The sequence below is a fragment of the Mixophyes fleayi genome, chromosome 8, assembly GCF_038048845.1.
Source record: "Mixophyes fleayi isolate aMixFle1 chromosome 8, aMixFle1.hap1, whole genome shotgun sequence".
Classification (NCBI taxonomy): domain Eukaryota; kingdom Metazoa; phylum Chordata; class Amphibia; order Anura; family Limnodynastidae; genus Mixophyes; species Mixophyes fleayi.
The window spans coordinates 21,476,053-21,496,158 of record NC_134409.1 but is presented as its reverse complement, the minus strand read 5'-3'; the positions used below and the strand labels follow the sequence as shown (position 1 = coordinate 21,496,158).

Below are 20,106 nucleotides of genomic sequence, written 5' to 3'. Positions count from 1 at the left end.
AGAAGAAATAATAAATGCCTAATTATGAAGTTGATATTAATCTTTATTATAACAGGTCATGTGTTGGCTGATTATGGCCCATGGACCAAATACAGATTCAATGGTTTGCAGGTAGAGTATGCAGGAAATGTAATTTGACATTTTGAGGCACTTGTATATTAACCTTATACTGCCTAAGTAAAATTTGCCCCACAGATGGCCCCTTTACTCTCTTGAAAATACCATTCCAGTGGGAAATCAAAATAAATGTACTTTATTTCTTGCTAGGATCCTTTTGCAAATCAACATTACTGAATGTGCCTTCATTCAATAAAATGCACATAGCAAAAGCAATAACTTCAATCATACGTTTAATGAGGATGACCGAGTGATAATTATATTTTATAGAAGCAATTTGCTGCAAATGAAAGTCAAGAATATTGGTCTGAAATAAGCCTGTTTTACACATATAATGATTTATTCCTAGGAAAACAAAGAACCCTCTTAGATTTTTTTCTTCTCTTACATCCTCACTAACCCTCTTTCCTTTTAGACCCATATATTTCTGTCCCTCTTATGCTAATTCTCCTTTGACTCTTTTATGAAGATTTTGTTTGTGCATTCCTCTTACAAAATGACATCTATTATTTATTTCCGCATAATTCTAAAGTCTTCTTACCAGACCCTGTTTAGTGCCTTACATCTTGCTGTTTTAGACAGTGTGGGCAGTTAGGGAGTATGTTTCAGATATTCTTGAAAAATGTATATGTCATACTTTATTTCAGTATTTCAGTTTTTCTTACACACAATTGCCATACACAAGTAAATTCACTCACTGAGGGTATATTCGTCTACTTGTACATTTTTAACAATATAGCCCCCCCCTTATTGGTGAGGTCACTTTGTCTATATTGTTTAAGCTGTCAACAATTTTGCTCTTTTTACCACAGCCACATACTGTCATTTAAATGTCAACCTGATGCATATTGTCAAAAATTGAGGATGTCACTTAAAGTAATTTTTAAATTACTGCTCGGTAAAGTCATCTATGAGAGTGATTATGAATATTTTTTTATTACATTGGTTAAAGTTTGCCTAGAAATGTCATTTCCAAGTAGGTGCAAAATGTATCCCATTAAATGTATTGGGACGAGGTTGGGTTTCACCAGCAAGAGAATTTAAGTCCCTTTGTGAGTAAGATAACAGAAACCGCTTCCATAAATATGTCTTCTCCAGCCCCACAAACTCATTTAATAATCCCATCTTAGAATATTTGATGCTTCCACTTAGTTGCAAAACCAGACACATAATACACACTTAGCATGGTATGCCCCTGATCTGACCAACTGCTCCCACTGGATGTAGCAAAAGTTTCCATGACACCAGACACCACAATCTTGACATCCAAATCCATTTGCCTACCTAGAAAAATTGGTGCATTTGTGCAGGACATCACAGATATGCATTTATACTGCATTTCTCCACTTTCACTTGGTTATTTTATACAGGAGTTTAACTAAACCAACTGACTCCACCCTGGTATTGCTCCTATTGTTGGTAAGAGCCTGTGGGTCACCAAGTGTTACCCCTGTACACATTGTAATAACTTCTTTATGTATGATCTTGACAGGATGAATAAATGACAAGTGCAAACCAAATAAAAAATAGCCCTGATAAATAACATACAATTGGTTTGACATTCAACCATTTCAGGGCAAAATGATATTGTTATGTTGAGATGTATGATTATCACAATATAGTAAACTTGACTTACAATTGCAAATTACCCAAAATGCCCATTTTGGTGCATTGCCTTTGGACACACCTACCATTTTCTAACTTTTCCAGGAAAGCACAGAAAAAAATATCCCAAATAATTGTTGTTCACTCTTTCAGCAGATGGAAAGTTGCCAAGATTGGGAGCAAATCTGGTACCCATTGCAGTGCCTCATAAATGTTTTAAAAAAACAAACAAAAAAACCTGTAAAAATAAATAAATAATAATAAATAAATAATAATAACAACAACAACAATAATTATAATAATATTACATAAATTGCCTTAAAAATAAGACTTGTGTGCATATTTCTAAGTGAATAGATTTTGATCAGAATCTAATTATTTAAATACAGTTGCATAATGTTCAAAGATTGTTTGTATTCTTTCCTTTTTTGTGATTGTAAACACCTTTTTTAAAATATTTTTCTTGTAATAGGTAACCTTGGCAGAGTGGATTACATCACAGAGTTCGAGTATGATCTCTTTATCAGACCTGATACTTGTAACCCACGGTTTCGTGTCTGGTTTAACTTTACGGTGGAGAATGTGAAAGAATACCAGGTAAGACACAATTACTTTTTTTTTTATCACATGTTGTCCTTTGGATATGGTTTTGTGGTTATTTGAAATTTTGAATTTAACATCCAGAATATTTCTGTTTTTTTCAAATGTCCAAAGAATTACAGTACAGTATCCCGTGTTTTGTAAGATTGTAATAATTTTATTGTTGCAGTATTTTACTGTTTTTCTGCAGATAAATTATTTATTATGTTTCAGCTGCTTGTTTTGTATCATATGGATAGATGTAGTGGCAATGTCATCGGTTAATTGTCCTCGGTTTGTCAATATTTTCTGATTCTCCGGCACTTTCTGTTATTCTACTCCAACAAAGAGTATAAAATTAATAGTTGCTAAAGTTTAACAAACACTTTTTATAAAATGTGTAATATTTGCTTAACATCTTCCTTTGTGAATTTTTTTTGTATGTATATAGGTGAAAAGATTAGTGTGCTTGACTTTACAGATCAGCAGCTTGTGTGCCTCAGTTAAAAAAATAAGTGGGAGGCTATAGCTTGTATGTGCAGTTTCTCTATGTCAGCTACCCATTTTGTTCAATGAGCAATAAACACCTACTAGTTTCAAAATACAGTCTAAACCTCTATTATTATTATTATTATTATTATATATATGTAAGGCACCACAGTGATCCGCAGAGCCATACAGTAGGAAAAACAGCACATACATAAAACAAGGACACACAAAAAACAGGGAAATACAAGGCAGACAAATAAATGCAGACATGTAAACAAAGGGTATGGAGGACCTTGCTCATTAGAGAGCTTACATTCTAAGTGGAAGAGGGCACAGCTGAATCAAAGAGTGAGTGTGGCTCAGAGTGGAGATTGGGACAACTGTGAGTGTGTATTAGTGTAAATAGTATCATCAGGAATAAAGGAAGTGTTAAAAAAGAGATGGGTTTTGCAAGAACGTATAAAGATTTGAATGCTGTGGGGAAGCCTGATTGGGCGTGGTAGAGAATTATATGTACCGTATATACTCGAGTATAAGTCGACCCGAATATAAGCCGAGGCACCTAATTTTACTACATAAAACTGGGAAAACTTATTGACTCGAGTATAAGCCTAGGGTGGAAAAGAGCGCTAATTTAAAAACCTAAATAAAAATGATAGGTTCAATCTATGAAATCATTTTTAGCTAAACCATAAATAACAGTAGATGACAAGGAACATTCATAAATGATTATAAAATCATTGGCATTGGGTACAACCTAACCTAAATAAAGGGGTAGGGATATAAATGTATGAACATGGTGGCTGTATTGTTTGTTCATTATGTAATTGCACTGTAAATTAAAGAGAGAGAGAGAGAGAGAGAGAGAGATTTTTTTCTTTCACTTACCCGGCAGTGGAACGCATATGCGTTCCAACAACAGGAAGTTCGGCATTTGTAACGCAAAAAAAACTCGGCTTATACACGAGTATATACGGTACATAAAAAGTATATGCTATTCTCTGGTTAATGCTACCCTCTGCACAGTCTTTGAGCTAATACTGTTTATGATTGCCTCCTCTTGCCTTCTGTCTGCCATATATTTGGACATCCGTAACACTCTGAAAAATGTCATACTGTGCCTCAATCAGAAGGTGTAACTTTAAGCATGACAGTCAATGTGACAGCTATGGGGTATGGTGATATACATGGCCAGCAAGAGAGCCCTATAATTATCATTGGAAAGCCTCAAATGTCCCTTATGATTGGTTCGTAACGGAGACTGGGATCCACACTGGGATCTTACATGTAGTTCACCCGAATCTCCCTTATATGCTTTCTCTATGAGCTATCAAACATTTATCGGAAATAGAATAGGAGGAACGTTTAGTATGACATGCCACCTGTAATCAAACCTTTAGAGAGCCCCAAGGGCCACCACAGTTGTCACTACCAGCAGTACAACGACCTGGTCTGTTCTGACTTGTGGCACCTCAATGCACAAAAGACCAAATGCTTTCTACCCTCAATTCCTGCATCTGCTCTACAATGGACTGGAGCCTGTGCAACACTTGGCCGAGCATTTTTTTCCTTCTGCCTGAATGCAGGACGTGTCCAAGCTACAAGTGCATGACAATAAGAAAATGTATAGTTATGAGATTTCATTACCAAAATTAATTCTACTGCACTGCACATATGATAGAATACATTGCACATGCAGGTATGCTTAGCACACATTTATTATGCAATATATACAACATCATTAAGTAGAAAAGAAAGAAAAGTTAGGTTGTTGGCTAGAGTGTGGGATACTGGAATTAATGAATGCTTTTGCAGGGATACTGGCACCAGGGAAATTACATTGTACATTTGTGTGAGATCATTTCTGCTTAACCAGCTACATACAAACAGGAGAACAGGAGCTCTATCCCTTAGGTGATGTTGGTAGTTGGACATGCTGGTGGGCCACTAGAGCAGTGATGGCCATGCCTCCCTCTGATGGCCAACTTGTCATGTAAATGAGAGCCTTTCAAAATTTTGTTACGGGTCCCATAATTGACTATTTTATTTGTGGCTTCAATTATGTCAAGCCGATGGTACTTAGGCACATCCTCAGTTTGTTATACTGTAAGATAATTATTACACATCAGTAAGATTGACAGGAGTGCTGTTTAATGACATAAGAGAATGATGGGAGAAAGACAGAAACAATGGCTTTCTGATTTAGATTAATATTTTTACATTAGTAGAATGCAAATGAAAAATTAAATAAGGTAAGTGTACTTTAAAAAGAAAAAATGAGAATCATTTATCTATATAGCATTAAAGAGAGAAAAAGGTGGCCCATAGAGAAAGAAATACAGTAAATGGTACATCCGTCTAATGCATATCTACAATCAACTGTTAAATTACAGGGAAAATACCTGGTGTAAAGCAAAGTTGGTGATATAAAGGAGGTGGAATAAAGAGGATGCATTCTACATTATATCTATTCAGCTGTTGACTCTGCATAATGTAAATAGCCAGAATGCAATGAGCATGCAGCTCCAGAAGATAACGTGTACAAATCTGATAATGGGCTCCCTGTGTCCCAGAAGAAATAGGCCAGAGATCTATTCTCCAATCTACTCCTAGCGTTAGCCAAACTGCAATTTTTAAGAGCAAGAAGCTGAATATTGAGGGTGAAGGCCAATTATCAGCTGAGGTTATCCGCATCCTTTTTCTACATGTCAGATGACACTGTGTACTCTATGTGTGACACTTCCAGGAACGTTCTGGGAAATGCCACAGTAGGCAGCGCAAGACTCAAAACCACTTCACAGAAAAATATTGATTGAGATTAATCACTGTGGAGGTGATACAAGCACAAGTAAACAAATCCATGAAAATACAGCCACACATGTTTATCAGTAGACAAATTGTGTATGACATCCCGTCAAAATGAAGAAAGAATACAGGTGATTACACAGGAGCGCCACAAGCAAACCTCTGTAATGCCTCAAGGATAAACTGTGTTTAGTTTGTTGATAGGATGTATAAGCGAAATAAATATATATAAATATATATATATATATATATATATATATATAAAAAAAAATATATATATATATATATATATATATATATACATACATATATATATATATATGTATGTATATATATATGTATGTATATATATATATATATATATATATATATATATATATTTATATTATACTAATCAGCCACAACATTAAAACCACTGACAGGTGAAGTGAATAACATTGAGTTCTTGGAGTTGATGTGTTGGAAGCGCGTGAAATGGGCAAGTGCAAGAATCTGAGTGACTTTGACAAGGGTCAAGTTGTGAGGGCATCTCCAAAATGTTAGGTCTTGTGGAGTGTTTCTGGTATGCAGTGGTTAGTACCTACCAAAGAAGGACAATTGGGGAATTGGCGATAGGGTCATGGGCAGCCAAGGCTTATTGATGCGTTTGGTGATCGAAGGCTAGCCCGTCTGACCCAATCCCACAGACGGGCTACTGTAGTGCAAATTGTTAAAAAAGTTAATGCTGGCTATGGTGGAAAGATGTCAGAACACACAGTGCATCGCAGCTTGCTGTGTATGGGGCTGCATAAACATAGAGCGGTCAGAGTTCCCAATCTGTCTCCTGTTTACCTGAAAGCGCCTACAATGGGCACGTGAGGGCCAGAACTGGACCGTGGACCAATGAAAGATGGTGGCCTGATCTGACGAATCAAGTTTTCTTTTACATCATGTGATTACCATCTGCGTGTGTGTGTCATTTTCCTGAGGAAGAGATGGCACCAGGATGCACTATGGGAAGAAGGCAAGCCAGCGGAGGCAGTGTGATACTCTGGGCAATGTTCTGTTGGGAAACCTTGGGTCCTGGCATTCATGTGGGTGCTACTTTGACATTCACCACCTCCCTGAACATTGTTGCAGACCAAGTACACCCCTTCAGGGCAATGGTATTCCCTGATGGCAGTGGCCTCTTTTGGCAGGTTAACGCACACTGCCACACAGCAAAAATTGTTCAGGATTGGATTGGGAAACATGAGAAAGAGTTCAAGGTGTTGACTTGGCTTCCAAATTCCCAGATCTCAATCTGATAGAGCATCTGTGAGATGTGCTGGAAAAACAAGTCCGAGCCATGGAGGCTGCACCTCGCAACTAACAGGACCTACAGGATATGCCTCTAAAGTCTTGGTGCCAGATACCACAGGACACCTTCAGAGGTCTTGTGGAGTCCATACTTCAATGGGTCAGCGGTGTTTTGGCGACATTAGGCAAGTGTTGTGGTTGATCATTGTATATGTATTAATACTATGGAATGTTGATCCCTATAGAGAAAAATACAGCTCATGCTTAAGGATCTCCAGTGAAAGACAGACCTGGATGTTAAAAAAGGACATGTCACATCCCAATGTTGCTGTCCGTTTACAGGAGATAAAACTGAAGGCAACATGCTTAGATTAAAACTGCACTTAGGCTTTTACATTTGCAAAGTAAAAGAGAATGACAGATTCATTTGCTGCAAGCCATTTTATATATGTTTATCTACGTAAACCAGCAGCCCCAAAATGTCCTCAATCTCTTTATACAAAATAATCTAGTTTGTAGGGATAATAAAAATAAATATGCTGTGCACAGCAAATAATGAAAAAAAAATCCACATTAGCTTTCTCTCAATTGCTATATGCTGAAGCAACATGCTCTGCTTCACTTTGTGGCAATTGGTAGGTACAGAACACAGATACAGCTCTCACTGTAAACTGATTGTTGCAAAGCTGCCTATTTTTTACAGCAATTTTCTTTCTTTTTATATTCAACCTTTCAAATGTATGTTCATCTGTGGCTATTGTCCTGTTGCTTGGCAACCTTTAAACTAAACCCTTGTGGAGTGACAAAGAGCTTAACATGACTCTGTGCTTTTTCTATCTGATCATGTTACAATACACTAATCGTATTCACTAGGAAGCATTGTTAGTAGAAAGCTCTGAAATACTTATTATGAGTGGGAAGCTTTGATTGTGAATGCTCTCACTAGCTACGCACAAGCTACGGAACAGAAAGATGCCGGAACTGTAAAAAATCTTTAGCGCACTTTCAGATGTTCTAGGTAGCATTCAGACTGACCACATGGATATTTGTAAAAATAAATTAAGGGTCAGCTTTAGCAAAGGCCCTATAGCCAGAGAAAATAGAAGCTTTCTTGCTTTTGTCTTTGCATGGAGGAACCTATTTAATAGGATGGGATGAACAGATTAAAATCATTCTTTACTTCCAGTTGAAACCTCATGTTTGGACGTTTGTGACACATTTAGAACTATGAGCGTCTCTCCAATCAGAGTGGTGCTTACGTGCTAGGAGTTTTTCAGTGATCAGAGAGATGCACATAGCCCTCAATGGGACCACCTCCGTCAGACAGTGCACACGTCATATGAAGAGTTAGTTGAGATCACTTTACCACCATCCTGGAAAAAAAAAGGAATGGTTGGACGCAGGAAGGAGTCTCTATGCAATGGAGGAGTATTTGTGCTTAGGGGGGGATCTCTGTGCACTTTAGCTTCCATTGTCCAGTATATAATTGAGGCTGCATTATATAGTGAACAATGGGCAGGGTTCATGTGGGTTATGGGGGACCATCTTATTTGTTGCATTGAATAACTAACTTTCTCTGGAGCTGTCAACAATTCTGAAAATAAAGCATTTGTTTAAATTCAATAATATTTAAAAATATATATTTTTACATTTTTTAAATAAATTCAACCTATTTTTGACATAAGTGAAACTGAATTGCAAATCTAGGCTTTCGGTTTCCCTATGCATGCAGCAAGCTCCCTTTTGCGCATATCTGCAAAGGTTGTCCCTTTGAAGCTTTAACTTAACCTTTGCTCAGGACAGCCCTACCAAAGAGGCTGAATACCACTCAGCGGCCCCACGATATTTATTGTTAAATTGCTATCGTAAAGATGCAAATTTACCATAGCAATTTTTCTTGTTATACTCCATGGCAGCCATTACAATGGGCAACTCTCTTCTAGCTCTAGAGACAGATAATTAGAAATGCTCCTAAGTAGTATAGTGCAGCTCCTCTTCTTTCCCTGTGTCCTTGAGCAACTCCCATTCTGTACCTAAAATTTATAAGTAAAACATATTGAACAACATAGGTGGGAAATGTGGGCTGTAATGGAGCATGTTTAGGAAAGGGAATTATTGATAAGTATAATTTCCATCTTCTCTTTTCCATCTTCCATGGCAGCCATTACAATAGGATGTACCCAAGAAATAATAGTCGGGAGGGCAAACAAACACCAGAACACTTATATATGCTACATAATGAAGACAATTTTATTAAGTAGCTGTGTGAAGAATATGTCTCCACAACTGTGTATCAGCAGATGACATCCAAAAGAGAATGTCTGGTGAAGGTATGAATAGATGACCATTTGGCGGCTTTACAGAGATCCACTTTTGCAGCCTGAGCCCTACGTGCCCAAGAATTCACCACTGTTCTCCTTGAGTAAGGCTTCAGGATTCAGGCACCTTACATCCATTTTTCTTGTATGCTTGTACAATGAGTTTTCTCATCCATCTTGAGATGGTCTTTCCCAGGTCCAGCCAGGATCACAAAAGACTTGTTCTTTGTTCCTAAATCTCATCCAACGTGTGTAGCTTTCTTACTCTATCAACAGCTGGTTGCGAACAAAATAATGGCAATGTGATTTCCGGAATGCCATGAAAAGTGGGCGCCACTTTAGGTAAGAAAGCCGGATTAGTCCTTAATACTACTTTATCTGTATAAACATTCAGAAAAAGCTCTTTGCGCCGCAAAGCTTGTAGTTCTCCAGATGTAATTGCCGCTAGTAATACCACATTCAGTGTAAGCCACCTTAGACTCAAAGGGATCAGACATGAAAGGTTTGAGAACTAAATTGAGAGTCTATGGTGCCCCAAAGGACTTAATGCAAGGCCCAATTCTCTTTACTGCTTGAAAAAAAGCCTGATAATAAGGTCTTCTGAAGCTATCTTGGTACCTGTCACAAACTGATTGCACGATCAATACTCAGCTAAGGAGATGGACTCTAATGGCTGGTAGTCACTGTTACTTTATATAGTGCCAGAACAAAGACTGTGCCCACTAGTGGTCATAATGTAGAATGTAGAACAAATAGTAATGCAGACTGTAAAAGAAAAATTCTATAGTCCAGTAGTCTGAGTTCATGTAATTAACTGTAATGCAACAATTCCAGAAATAAATAGAAGACACTGGTCCAACCTGCTGAACAGGGCTTAAACATATGCATAATATAGCAACATTAAACAATAAAAAGTTGGATCCAATGCACCAATGATAATGCAGTTATAGATCATTTAAGCAGCCCATGTAAGGTCCAGAAAAGTAGCGGCTCCACTCTTAACTAAACTCTGATATGCAAGACAAGGAATGCATAGCAATATGCACAGTATTTGAATCCTCAGTCCCAAGACTAAACGCAGAGGATAAACGAACAGTGTGCAGGTTGAAGCCAAAATTTGGTGCATCGTAAAAACTCAAGTGGCATCCAAGTTCATTGCTGAAATCCGGATTAAATACATTTACATTGAATGAGCAGTAGCCAAATTTTTTTAACTGAATAGACAGAAAATAAATAATCAGTAATGGTCGCACAGCCAGGATTAATTTCTGAAACAATTTGTCAGTGGTCAGTCTTACAGCCGGTCTCAAGTGCGATTAAGCAGTAGGCACAGTAAAACACCAAGGTCTGATGCTCAGGAGACACAGCAATAGTTAAACTTTCAGAAAAAGATGAAACCTTAAGGAAAGATTTGGCAGCAATAAAACTCCGCCGGTTTATGGTTCACAGGTAGGAATAAGCATCGGTCAGAATGCAAGGTTCAGATCAGATACTCAGGAGACATGCAAGAAGATGATTCAAGCTCACAGTCAAAGTCCATAGATTGAAATGGTGAGCAATCAAAAATCAAATTCAGAGCCAATTCGCAGTTAGTAGTTTTAAAGTGTTCACAGTTCATCATTCCTCTTTAGGACACTCTGGGCCTGATTCATTAGTGTTCTTATCTGCCATTTTTTGCTTATCTGAAGCAAATCCACTCTGTGCATGCCCAGAAAAGGGAAATAAGAAGCAAAATCCACTGCGTAAGTGAATAATTTCTTAAGTTAAGATGAAAATCCATCTTAACTTAACTCTTATCTCCCTGTTTCTTCTTAAAATAAACATCTTAACTTTTGCACAAGATAAGATCACTAATGAATCAGGCCCAGAGTGTCCTAAAGAGGAATTATGAACACATGCAAACACATATAATAGCATGCATGCTCAGCCGCTAGTAACCGGCACTTAGCTGGAGTAAGTGATACGGTTCAAAAACAAATACTTTCGAGATGCCCAGATCTTGAATCGGCCCCTGCTGCGTGCGCTCAAGATTGGCACGATATTACTGTACATTCAGTTGAGGCAAATGCCCCTTCCCTGCCCTGTTCCCACCCTGAAATCCTAGGCTGTAGTAAGTTTCCTTTGCGCTCGAAGATGAATTGAACGTGGCTGCATTCTGTGGCGCATAAGCCAGTTCTCGGCAAGCGCAGAGTGATTTTGCGGATTGTAAGGACAAAATCTTTGTTTACGCTCCTTGATGAATCAGGCGCTTAGTGTGGACCCTTGTACCTTGAGAGGGTAAGATATAAGGCCGTCCTGCAGAAAATCAAGAACATGTACAAGGCTGCATCCTCTTTTGGCTCACTACACATGGGGAATTTCTTCCAAACTTTATAATAGACCACCAAAGAATTATTTTTCCTTTCCCGCAGAAGTGTGTCAATCACTTTCTCTGCGATTCCTTTACTGCTGAGCAGTGACTGTCCATTCCCTAATTCATCAAAGATCGACTTTCTGGATTTGAATGAAGAATTGGACCTTGAAGCATCTCTGAAGCTATTGCAAACCATGGGCATAGTTGCCAGAATGGAAGGATTGCTATGACTTCTGCTTTCTTTTTTGATCTTTTTCAGGGTGCAATCAATGAGATGAAACAGAAGGAGATATGTCTTTGTTAAAAAGTCAATTGGGCTACCAGAGCATCTATCCCTTCTGTTCCTCGAACTATTGTTTTCTCATTTTTTGCCATTATGTCTACTTGAGAGCAGCCAAACTTTCTTGTAAATGGAAAATTTCCTGGTGCAGAGTTCACTCTAATGGATGAGCTTGTTTTCTGCTGAGATTATCGGTTATAACATTCTGCCAGGAGAACTTCATGTTTCTTTCTGCCCATGACATGATTTTTGTTACCTCTGTCATCATGGCCATGCTCCTGGTGCCTCCTTGGTGATTTATTAAGTCCAGACTGCTTGCTTTTCTAGCAAATTTATGTTCCTGTTCTGTGACCATGCTCTCTGTTCTATTTTGGACAACAGATGTGCCCCCAGCCTGTTGCTGGCGTTTGTCATGAGTATTATCCAGTCTGGTTCTGACAGACACTCCCAGTTCTCTTGGATTCTGTGACCAGTTGAGAGACTCCCTGGTAATTATCAGCAGCTATTTATATAGCACAACTAATTCTGCAGCACTGTGCAGAGAACTCATTCACATCAGTCCCTGTCCCATTGGAGCTTACAGTCTGAATTCCATAACATATACACACACAGACCAAGAGGACTAAGGTCAATTTTTTAAAGTCAATTAACCTACCCCTGCAAACACGGGGAGAACATTCAAACTCCACACAGATTAGAGCCATGGTAAGGAATTGAACTCATAACCCCAGTGCTGTGAGGCTAACCACTCAGCTGCCATGCTGCCCCTAGTCCTCCCTAGTAGTCCTTTTTAATCAAACTACATGATACGGAGATATTTGCTTGCAATTCCTCTGACTGAGGTAGTCTAACTGGAGATTTATATAAACCCCATTGCCTGTGAGAGAATTCCTATGGTGGAGGAAAACATTCTTACATGGCAAAGACCCCTACGTATTGTAATATAATCTTGGGCTTCTAATTGACAAGCTAATTACTGGATATGATGTATCTTTCTTTTCATAACATAAGATTTATCTTTCCCTTGTTTACAATTCAGACATGCACCTGCATAAAAGTAATTAATCATTAGTTACATTATCCTGGATTGGAAAATATTTTTGACTTCCCTGTCACTGGGGTAGTGGCCCCCTATTTTCGAAACTAACACCTTGGTAAAAGTTCAAGTGAACTGGAAATGCTGTCTCAGGACACAGAACCTGAGGAATCTCTGATGATGAAGATCTATGGATGCGAAAAAAATCACCTTCGCTGATAGTTGTGAGAATTGAATTTACAGACTACAAATGGAAATGTCCTGCATGGACACAGTGACTGAGTCTCCTAAAATCCAGAAGTGTACCGAAGGTCCTGTCTGATGTTCTGACCAGAGAGAGTCTGGAATAAAAGCCCATCTGGGCTGAAGGAACAAGCAAAATCACATGAGCTTCCTGAAATGTTTTCAGACTGATGTAGATAGCTTTCAAATCTGATGGGACTGAAGCGGTTCTGGATCTGACAAAGAAATTCTCCCTTGGAACATGATGAATTTCTATTTTGTAACCCATTTAATATTATTATTATTATTATAGGTCTGCAGAGCCATAGATAAAGACTACATTAACAGTACAAGGTAAAAACAGGACACTACAATAAAGGCAACAACAGTGCATTACAAAATAGGGGAAACAATGAAATACACAGAATGTTAATTTCCAAACCAACAGGAAATAAAGTGCTTGGCAGGGAATAGTCGCTTACAATGACTAAGGGTGGAGAAGCAAACTAGGACAATCTGAGAGTGTACCCAAGAGTGAGGGTGCAGCAAACAGGATCAGAGCCACTGATTGAGGATTGAAGGGAAGACAAAGGTGAGCTGGTGGCTTAACTAATGAGAGGAGGAGGACACAAGGGAAGAGGGACCTGCTCATGAGGTAGACAAAGAGGATGACTCAAAAGGAATAAGACAGGAATAAGAGAGGAGTAGGGGTTAGGAGGAGAGCTGGTAGGCTTTGATGGAAAAAATGGGTTTTGAAGCATTAGAGGAGGTTGGAAAGCCTGATTGGTAGAGGAAGTTAGTTCCAGAGAAGGGGAGCAGCATGGGAGAACTCTTGGAGGAGGTAATGAGTGGGAAAGAGAGGCAACGGTCATTGACAGAATTGTGAGGGTTGGATGGAGTATGGAGGGAGATGAGGCTGGAGATGTGCAGGAGGGGGGGATTGGGTGAGGACTTTGTAAGTGAGGGTAAGCAGTTTGAACTGGACTTTATAGCATAAAGGTAGCTGGTGTAGCAACTTCCGACAATAACCCTTTCTGACAATGTCCAGAGCCTATTGATCTTGAAAATGATTTGCCCATTTCTCTGCATACTCTATGATCCTGCTACTCACAGGTGTTGTTGGGGACTGAGCCAGGCCCTATTCATTGTCAAGTCTTTTGACCTGATCTCCCTTCTTTGAACCTGAATGCTGAAGTGTTGTCTAGATATAATGGTTCCACTTGTCTGATGTGTTGTCTGCCACACTGCTAACTTTTTACATCAATGAAGCCTTTTGGCGAAATGAGGAGGAAGGAAAATATTTTACCTTTTTATCCTGTGGAAGGTGGTCAGATTTACTCACAGAAACCTTGTGAATCGTGTTGTCGAGTTTATCATCAAAGAGTAAGGTGCCTTCAAATTGGAGTATTGCTTGGCTATTTTTAGATTGAGCATCTGCCAATATTCTCCTGGACATCTGTATGAAGAGTCTGAACCCATAGTCTGAATGCTATAACCACTGAATTCATGGCTACCCTTGTTTTCAAGGTATTATTTAGGAATTATTAACTACCGTCTTCCAAAACATATGATTTCTTAGAAGACCACTGTCTTCTAAAGGAATAATAGTTCTGGCTAATAAACTGTCTATTGTTGCATCCACTTTTGAAACTGATTTCCATATCTGTGCCTCTTTTCATTGAAGGCATACATGTATTCTAATAGTTTCCAGTAAGACTCAGGGCTAGATTTACTAAGCTGCGGGTTTGAAAAGGTGGGGATGTTGCCTATAGCAACCAATCAGATTCTAGCTTTCATTTATTTACTACCTTCTGCAAAATGATAGCTAGAATCTGATTGGTTGCTATAGGCAACATCCCCACTTTTTCAATCCCGCAGCTTAGTAAATCTAGCCCTCAGACTTTTCCAAGTGATCATATTCATTATTAATGAAATCCTTTACTACCTGGTGCCCAGGAATAACACTTTTTACTGACAGTAGGTTGATGCTTCATTAATCCTCAAAGATTTATATATGAGCCTTAGTAGAATCTCCAGATTACCCACATTAATTAGTCTAGGCATTAAATAGTCTGTGCTCTTCTTTAATATCCCCAAATTTACAACTAGAGGGTTCATCTGTATCCTCTAGAGACTGGGAGACCCTGTCCTCTAGATTCATACTTTTCTGGGACCTTGTTTCCTTTACTCCTGCATAGCACATAAATCCTCTTTAGTCACAAATATTTTAGTCATCCAGGCTATTAAATCCTTTAAATTGTTTAGGGGGCTGGAGATTGCTTCATTGGGGCTGGGAAACACATATAGCACAAAAGACCCATCATAATCTGGAGATAAAGGTTTGAGAGAGGCTCTACCATCCCTTTGCTGCTGGGCTTTACTTTTCTCCTAGCCGTCCACAGGCTCTACAAGACTATTGATATTAGAGAGTATTATTAAACAGCTAACTTAACTGAAATCCAGAAAAATAAGCACCCCTTAACTTAGGGGCTTACCTAGGATAGGTACTCTTCGGCTGTCTGGGGTTGGACTCAGGCGCCATCCTTCTGACTATGCTTCTCTGCTCCATTTGTGGTACTAGCAGTTCTTTCCTGTAACGCTGTAGTAGCATTTCCAAGATCCTGCTGCCTGATCCTCTATATTGGTGTTCTCTAAACATGGAAGCCGTGTCTGTATGCGCAAAACACTCTTGTTGGAGCTTGCACGCCATCATCAAAATTTTAACTTACTCTTTTTTGTACCACTGTAGTCCATGGGTATTCAGTCCTTCTCCCCGGATGGCACCACAGCAGTGCATCACCCCCATACAACAACAAAAAAATAACAAGCTACTAACCTGTCATATAAAATTGCAGCTTGACACAGAAAAAGAGACAGGAGAAGAGGCGGACCTGCACTATATTCTACCTGGGGGTGTATCTCCGGGCCTAAAGCTAGAAGATACTAACCCATTGTAAAGAGGATTTTATTTGGCAAATTGCAACAATAAAATCAAACTTATCACTATAATATGGCACTCAATAATTTATTAGCCCCCTAGATATCATATCAAAATTAAACAGTTTTCTTGTCTAAACCATCTATTATGCCATCTGTATTGTGAAGACATCTGTATGGGTACAATTAAATGGAACATTGCACACAGTACAAACACAATGGAGGAATATAATCACATACTGTCCCTTTGAATTGCTCATGAACACGTTGTCAAAATGCTATTATATTTTTTAAAATATTAATAAGATCTGTTACTTTTGATCTGATTTTACTTGGAACATGTATGCATAGTTCTGTGCCATCGCTTAAAAAAAACTGACATAATAAAAAAAAAATGCTCATGTTATTCTGGATCCTTTTTCTTATCAATTCACTACCCTGCTGTTCTTTAGTTTTCTCCAATCAAATGATATAGTCTGGGAATGAATGAGAATGTGTGTGAAGGAGACAGGAGATGTGGTAGGGAGATACCATGTATCTGTGGAACTCAGGATATTTGCTTCCTCTTTAGTCTACATGAAAGAAATGGTTTTACTATTTAGCCTGACTTGTGAGGTCTGTTTTTAATATATCTCTTCTTATAATCTTTTTTTCATCTCTTGCAATTTCCGTCAAGATGAGACCTGCTTGAATTTAATCTATGCTTAGACCTCATTTAGAGTTTCGTGGAACACACAGTAACTGTCTCAACTTGCATTAACTTCTATGCCTATGGAAAAGCAATTCACCTTTGATTTTTTGATTTTTTTTTATTATTTTTATTTTAACTGGTTTTCTTAAAAGTAAAAACATATACTGACATACGCACTGTATATATATATATATATTGCAACAAAAAAACAGGCGGGGCGCCTCTAAGTGTAATATCAAATATATTAGGTGGGAATAAGTAATAACATGCGTACCGTGAGGTAAGCAGCAATGGGTATCGAAGAGAAGATGGAGTAGCCTCTGCTATGATCGTATTCTTCCAAATCTCCACCAATCAGCACAGCAATGTGAAAAAAGCAAACATAGTATAACACCGTAATGCATTCAATAGGGACGGTTCACCAATACACCCCGCGATTCTATAGAGTGTATAGGACCTAAATAACAGATTACCATTACAGGACACCCATGTGAGTGCAAAAGATATAAAATCTGCGTACCAGATACCAAGAGAAATCTCACATCTCAAGAGACTTGATAGTAGCTTAGTACATGTGCATCACCATTAACTTCACAATCCCAACCTCCCAGGTATAGGGGTTTACATATAGCAAAGGCTGGCTCAGTAAGTACGCTGTGGTGATTAGCGCCATACCTATCTTCTGTTTGCTTATATATATATATATATATATATATATATATATATATATATATATATATATTTATTTATTTATTTATATTTATGTACGCTCAGTGACACACTCTTTATTAGGTACTACTCTTTAATGCAAATATCTATTCAGTCATCTACTCAATACATAAAAGCATGCCGACGTGAACAAGAGGGTCAGTTGTTGTTCAGACCAAACAACACCAGAATAAGGAAGACATGGGTTCTAAGTCACTTTGACTGCAAATCGATTGTTGGTGTTAGATGTGGGGATTTGAGTTTCTCAGAAACTGCTGATCTCCTGGGATTTTCATGCACAACAATCTCTAGAGTTTACAGATAATAGTGCGCACAACAAATGACATCCAATGAGTGGCAGTTCTGTGTGCTAAAATGCCTTGTTAATGAGAGAGGTCTGTTGAGAATGGCCAGGACTAATTCAAGCTGACAGGAGGGGGGACAGTAACTCAAGTAAGCATGCGTTACAGCAGTGGTAAGCAGAAGGGCATCTCTGAAAGCATAGCAAGTTGAACCATAAATTCAAAGGGTTACAGCAGCAGAAGACCACATCGGGTTCCACTCATGTCAGCTAAGAACAGGAAACTGAGGCTATAGTGAGCACAACAAAGTGTTGCCTGGTCTAGCGACCAGGCCAACCAGGCCTGCTGTGACAGGCAGATTGTAGGGTCAGAATGTGGAGTAAACAACATGAATCCTTGGCTCTATCCTGCCTTGTATCAACAGTGCAGGATGGTGGTGGTGGTGTAATGGTGGGAAGAATGTGTTCTTGCCACACATTAGGCCCCTTTGGTATGAGCCACAGTGGTGCATCCAACTGCTGCAACTCGCTGAGCCCCTATGGCTGCGTCCAGCATTCAGTTCATGGATGCTGATTTGCTCTGTACCCTGTCCCTGACTTCTGGATTGATTTTTCTGTGTATGACCTCTGGCTAGCTTCTTGGACAGTGATATTTTGCTGGTGACCCTGACCTCTGCCTGTGACTCGGATATCCTGGTTTTCTGCCAGCCTTGACCCTTTTCCTGTACCTCACCCCGTTGCCTGCTTGTACCCTTTAACCTCGGCCTGCTCCTGAGCACGCTAACTCCTGCCATCACCCTCTTGTCCTCGCTACAGTATTATCCATAAACTTGTACTATGCTGAGGGGGCATCTGAGCACCTGTGAGCACGACGAGCTCTACGGGAAAGGCGGCTGCTATAGTTGAAGACCTCTACCACCTGTTCTACAAGCTTATGACAATAGCCGTTAGCTGTGATTACCTTAATACCAATTGAGCATTACTTAAATGCCACAGCCTACCTGAGTATTCTTGCGAACGATATGAATCCCTTTATGGCCACAGTCTACCCATATTCTAATGACTACTTCCAGCAGATAACATGCCATGTCACAAAGCACATGTCATCTCTATCTGGTTCAATGAACATCAGTGTAATCCAAGCTTCCAGCACCTTGTTGAATCCATGCCATGAGGAATTCAGGCTGTTCTGGGGGCAAAAAGGTATCCTATCCAATACTAGAAATGTACACCTAATAAAGTGTATGTTGGTGTGTGTGTGTGTGTGTGTGTGTGTGTGTATTTGTATGTGTGTCCTGGGGCTTGGTAGTAATCAAAAACATTTTTATTCTGACATTCAGGATCCCAACAAAACCCTTTATCAAGGAATCTGAGACCTTGAAATAAATAATGTTTTTCACTACCAACTCCTAGGATAGCTTATTTCACTTTCTCTCTTTCTATATATATGCTATGTATCACTGAAATGCATAATATGAATGAAATAATAGTTTTTCTTTATACATATATAAATACATCCACCATGCTCTATTTCATTTCTCTGTAGGAGGTTGACATGTGAGAAGGAAGGTGCTTCTATGATAGAGGAATTGTAGAGTGACTGACAGGCTTTTAGCCTTGCTCTGCAGAAATTGAATATGTGGACAGGTTGCTTCATACACAGCCACCAGCAGCTCAAATTACTGTAGTTACTATTTTTGATGTGTATCTAATCCCATTAGGACAATGTGCCTCATTTATTACATGAAAACCTCAGCCCCTGCAATGCATTTACCTTTTGGCAAATGTGCCCACTTATCTGCCTTGCATACACATAAGTGCACACCTACTTTCTGATTTTAGGAGCTGCCCGAAAAAAAGCACTAAGCATGAACTTGTGGGATTGCGATTTCACTTTAATGGTAGAGTAAAAACATTACTTTTATCCATCCTATTTCTAACCTTTCAATTCTTTAAACTTTTAGAAGCTTGTCATTAAAAGCAGCTCATTCCAATCTAATGTATGAATTGAAACAGAAACTCTTTATCACATTTCACTATTGTATATTTAAATGTTCTTTCCTAACTTTGAAAATGCCCCTAAAAATGCGCTTTCCCATGTACAGTGCGCCAGGAAAGTCTAAAGGCAAGGCCATATCTCCAACATCTCCAAGCAAGAGTGAACACCCCCCTAACAAACTATAGCAAGTGTATCTTGCTCACATTAAGCAAGGGGGTGCCCTGATCTTTCAAACTCATTGCATCTTAATGCAGAGATGGGGCCCCCATTGAGGCTGCCATCTTGGTCCATAAAACTATCTGCATTTCTATAATAATGGACTGGGAATCAGGATACGGGGGCATGGTTGGTTGTCACATCGCTTTTAGAGCATAGTCAATCCAGTGTG

The 20,106-nt window shown here is 38.9% G+C and overlaps 1 protein-coding gene across 2 annotated transcripts in view; it reads left to right on the top strand.

Annotated features, from left to right (window-relative positions):
* Positions 1–20,106, top strand: part of LOC142099006 (cytosolic carboxypeptidase 6-like) — a 1,251,957-nt gene that overhangs the window by 145,565 nt on the left and 1,086,286 nt on the right. For both annotated transcript variants that reach the window (XM_075182041.1, XM_075182040.1), the window contains one exon: positions 2,195–2,319. In XM_075182041.1, the coding sequence (XP_075038142.1) occupies positions 2,195–2,319 (125 nt within the window). The remainder of the gene's footprint in view (positions 1–2,194; positions 2,320–20,106) is intronic.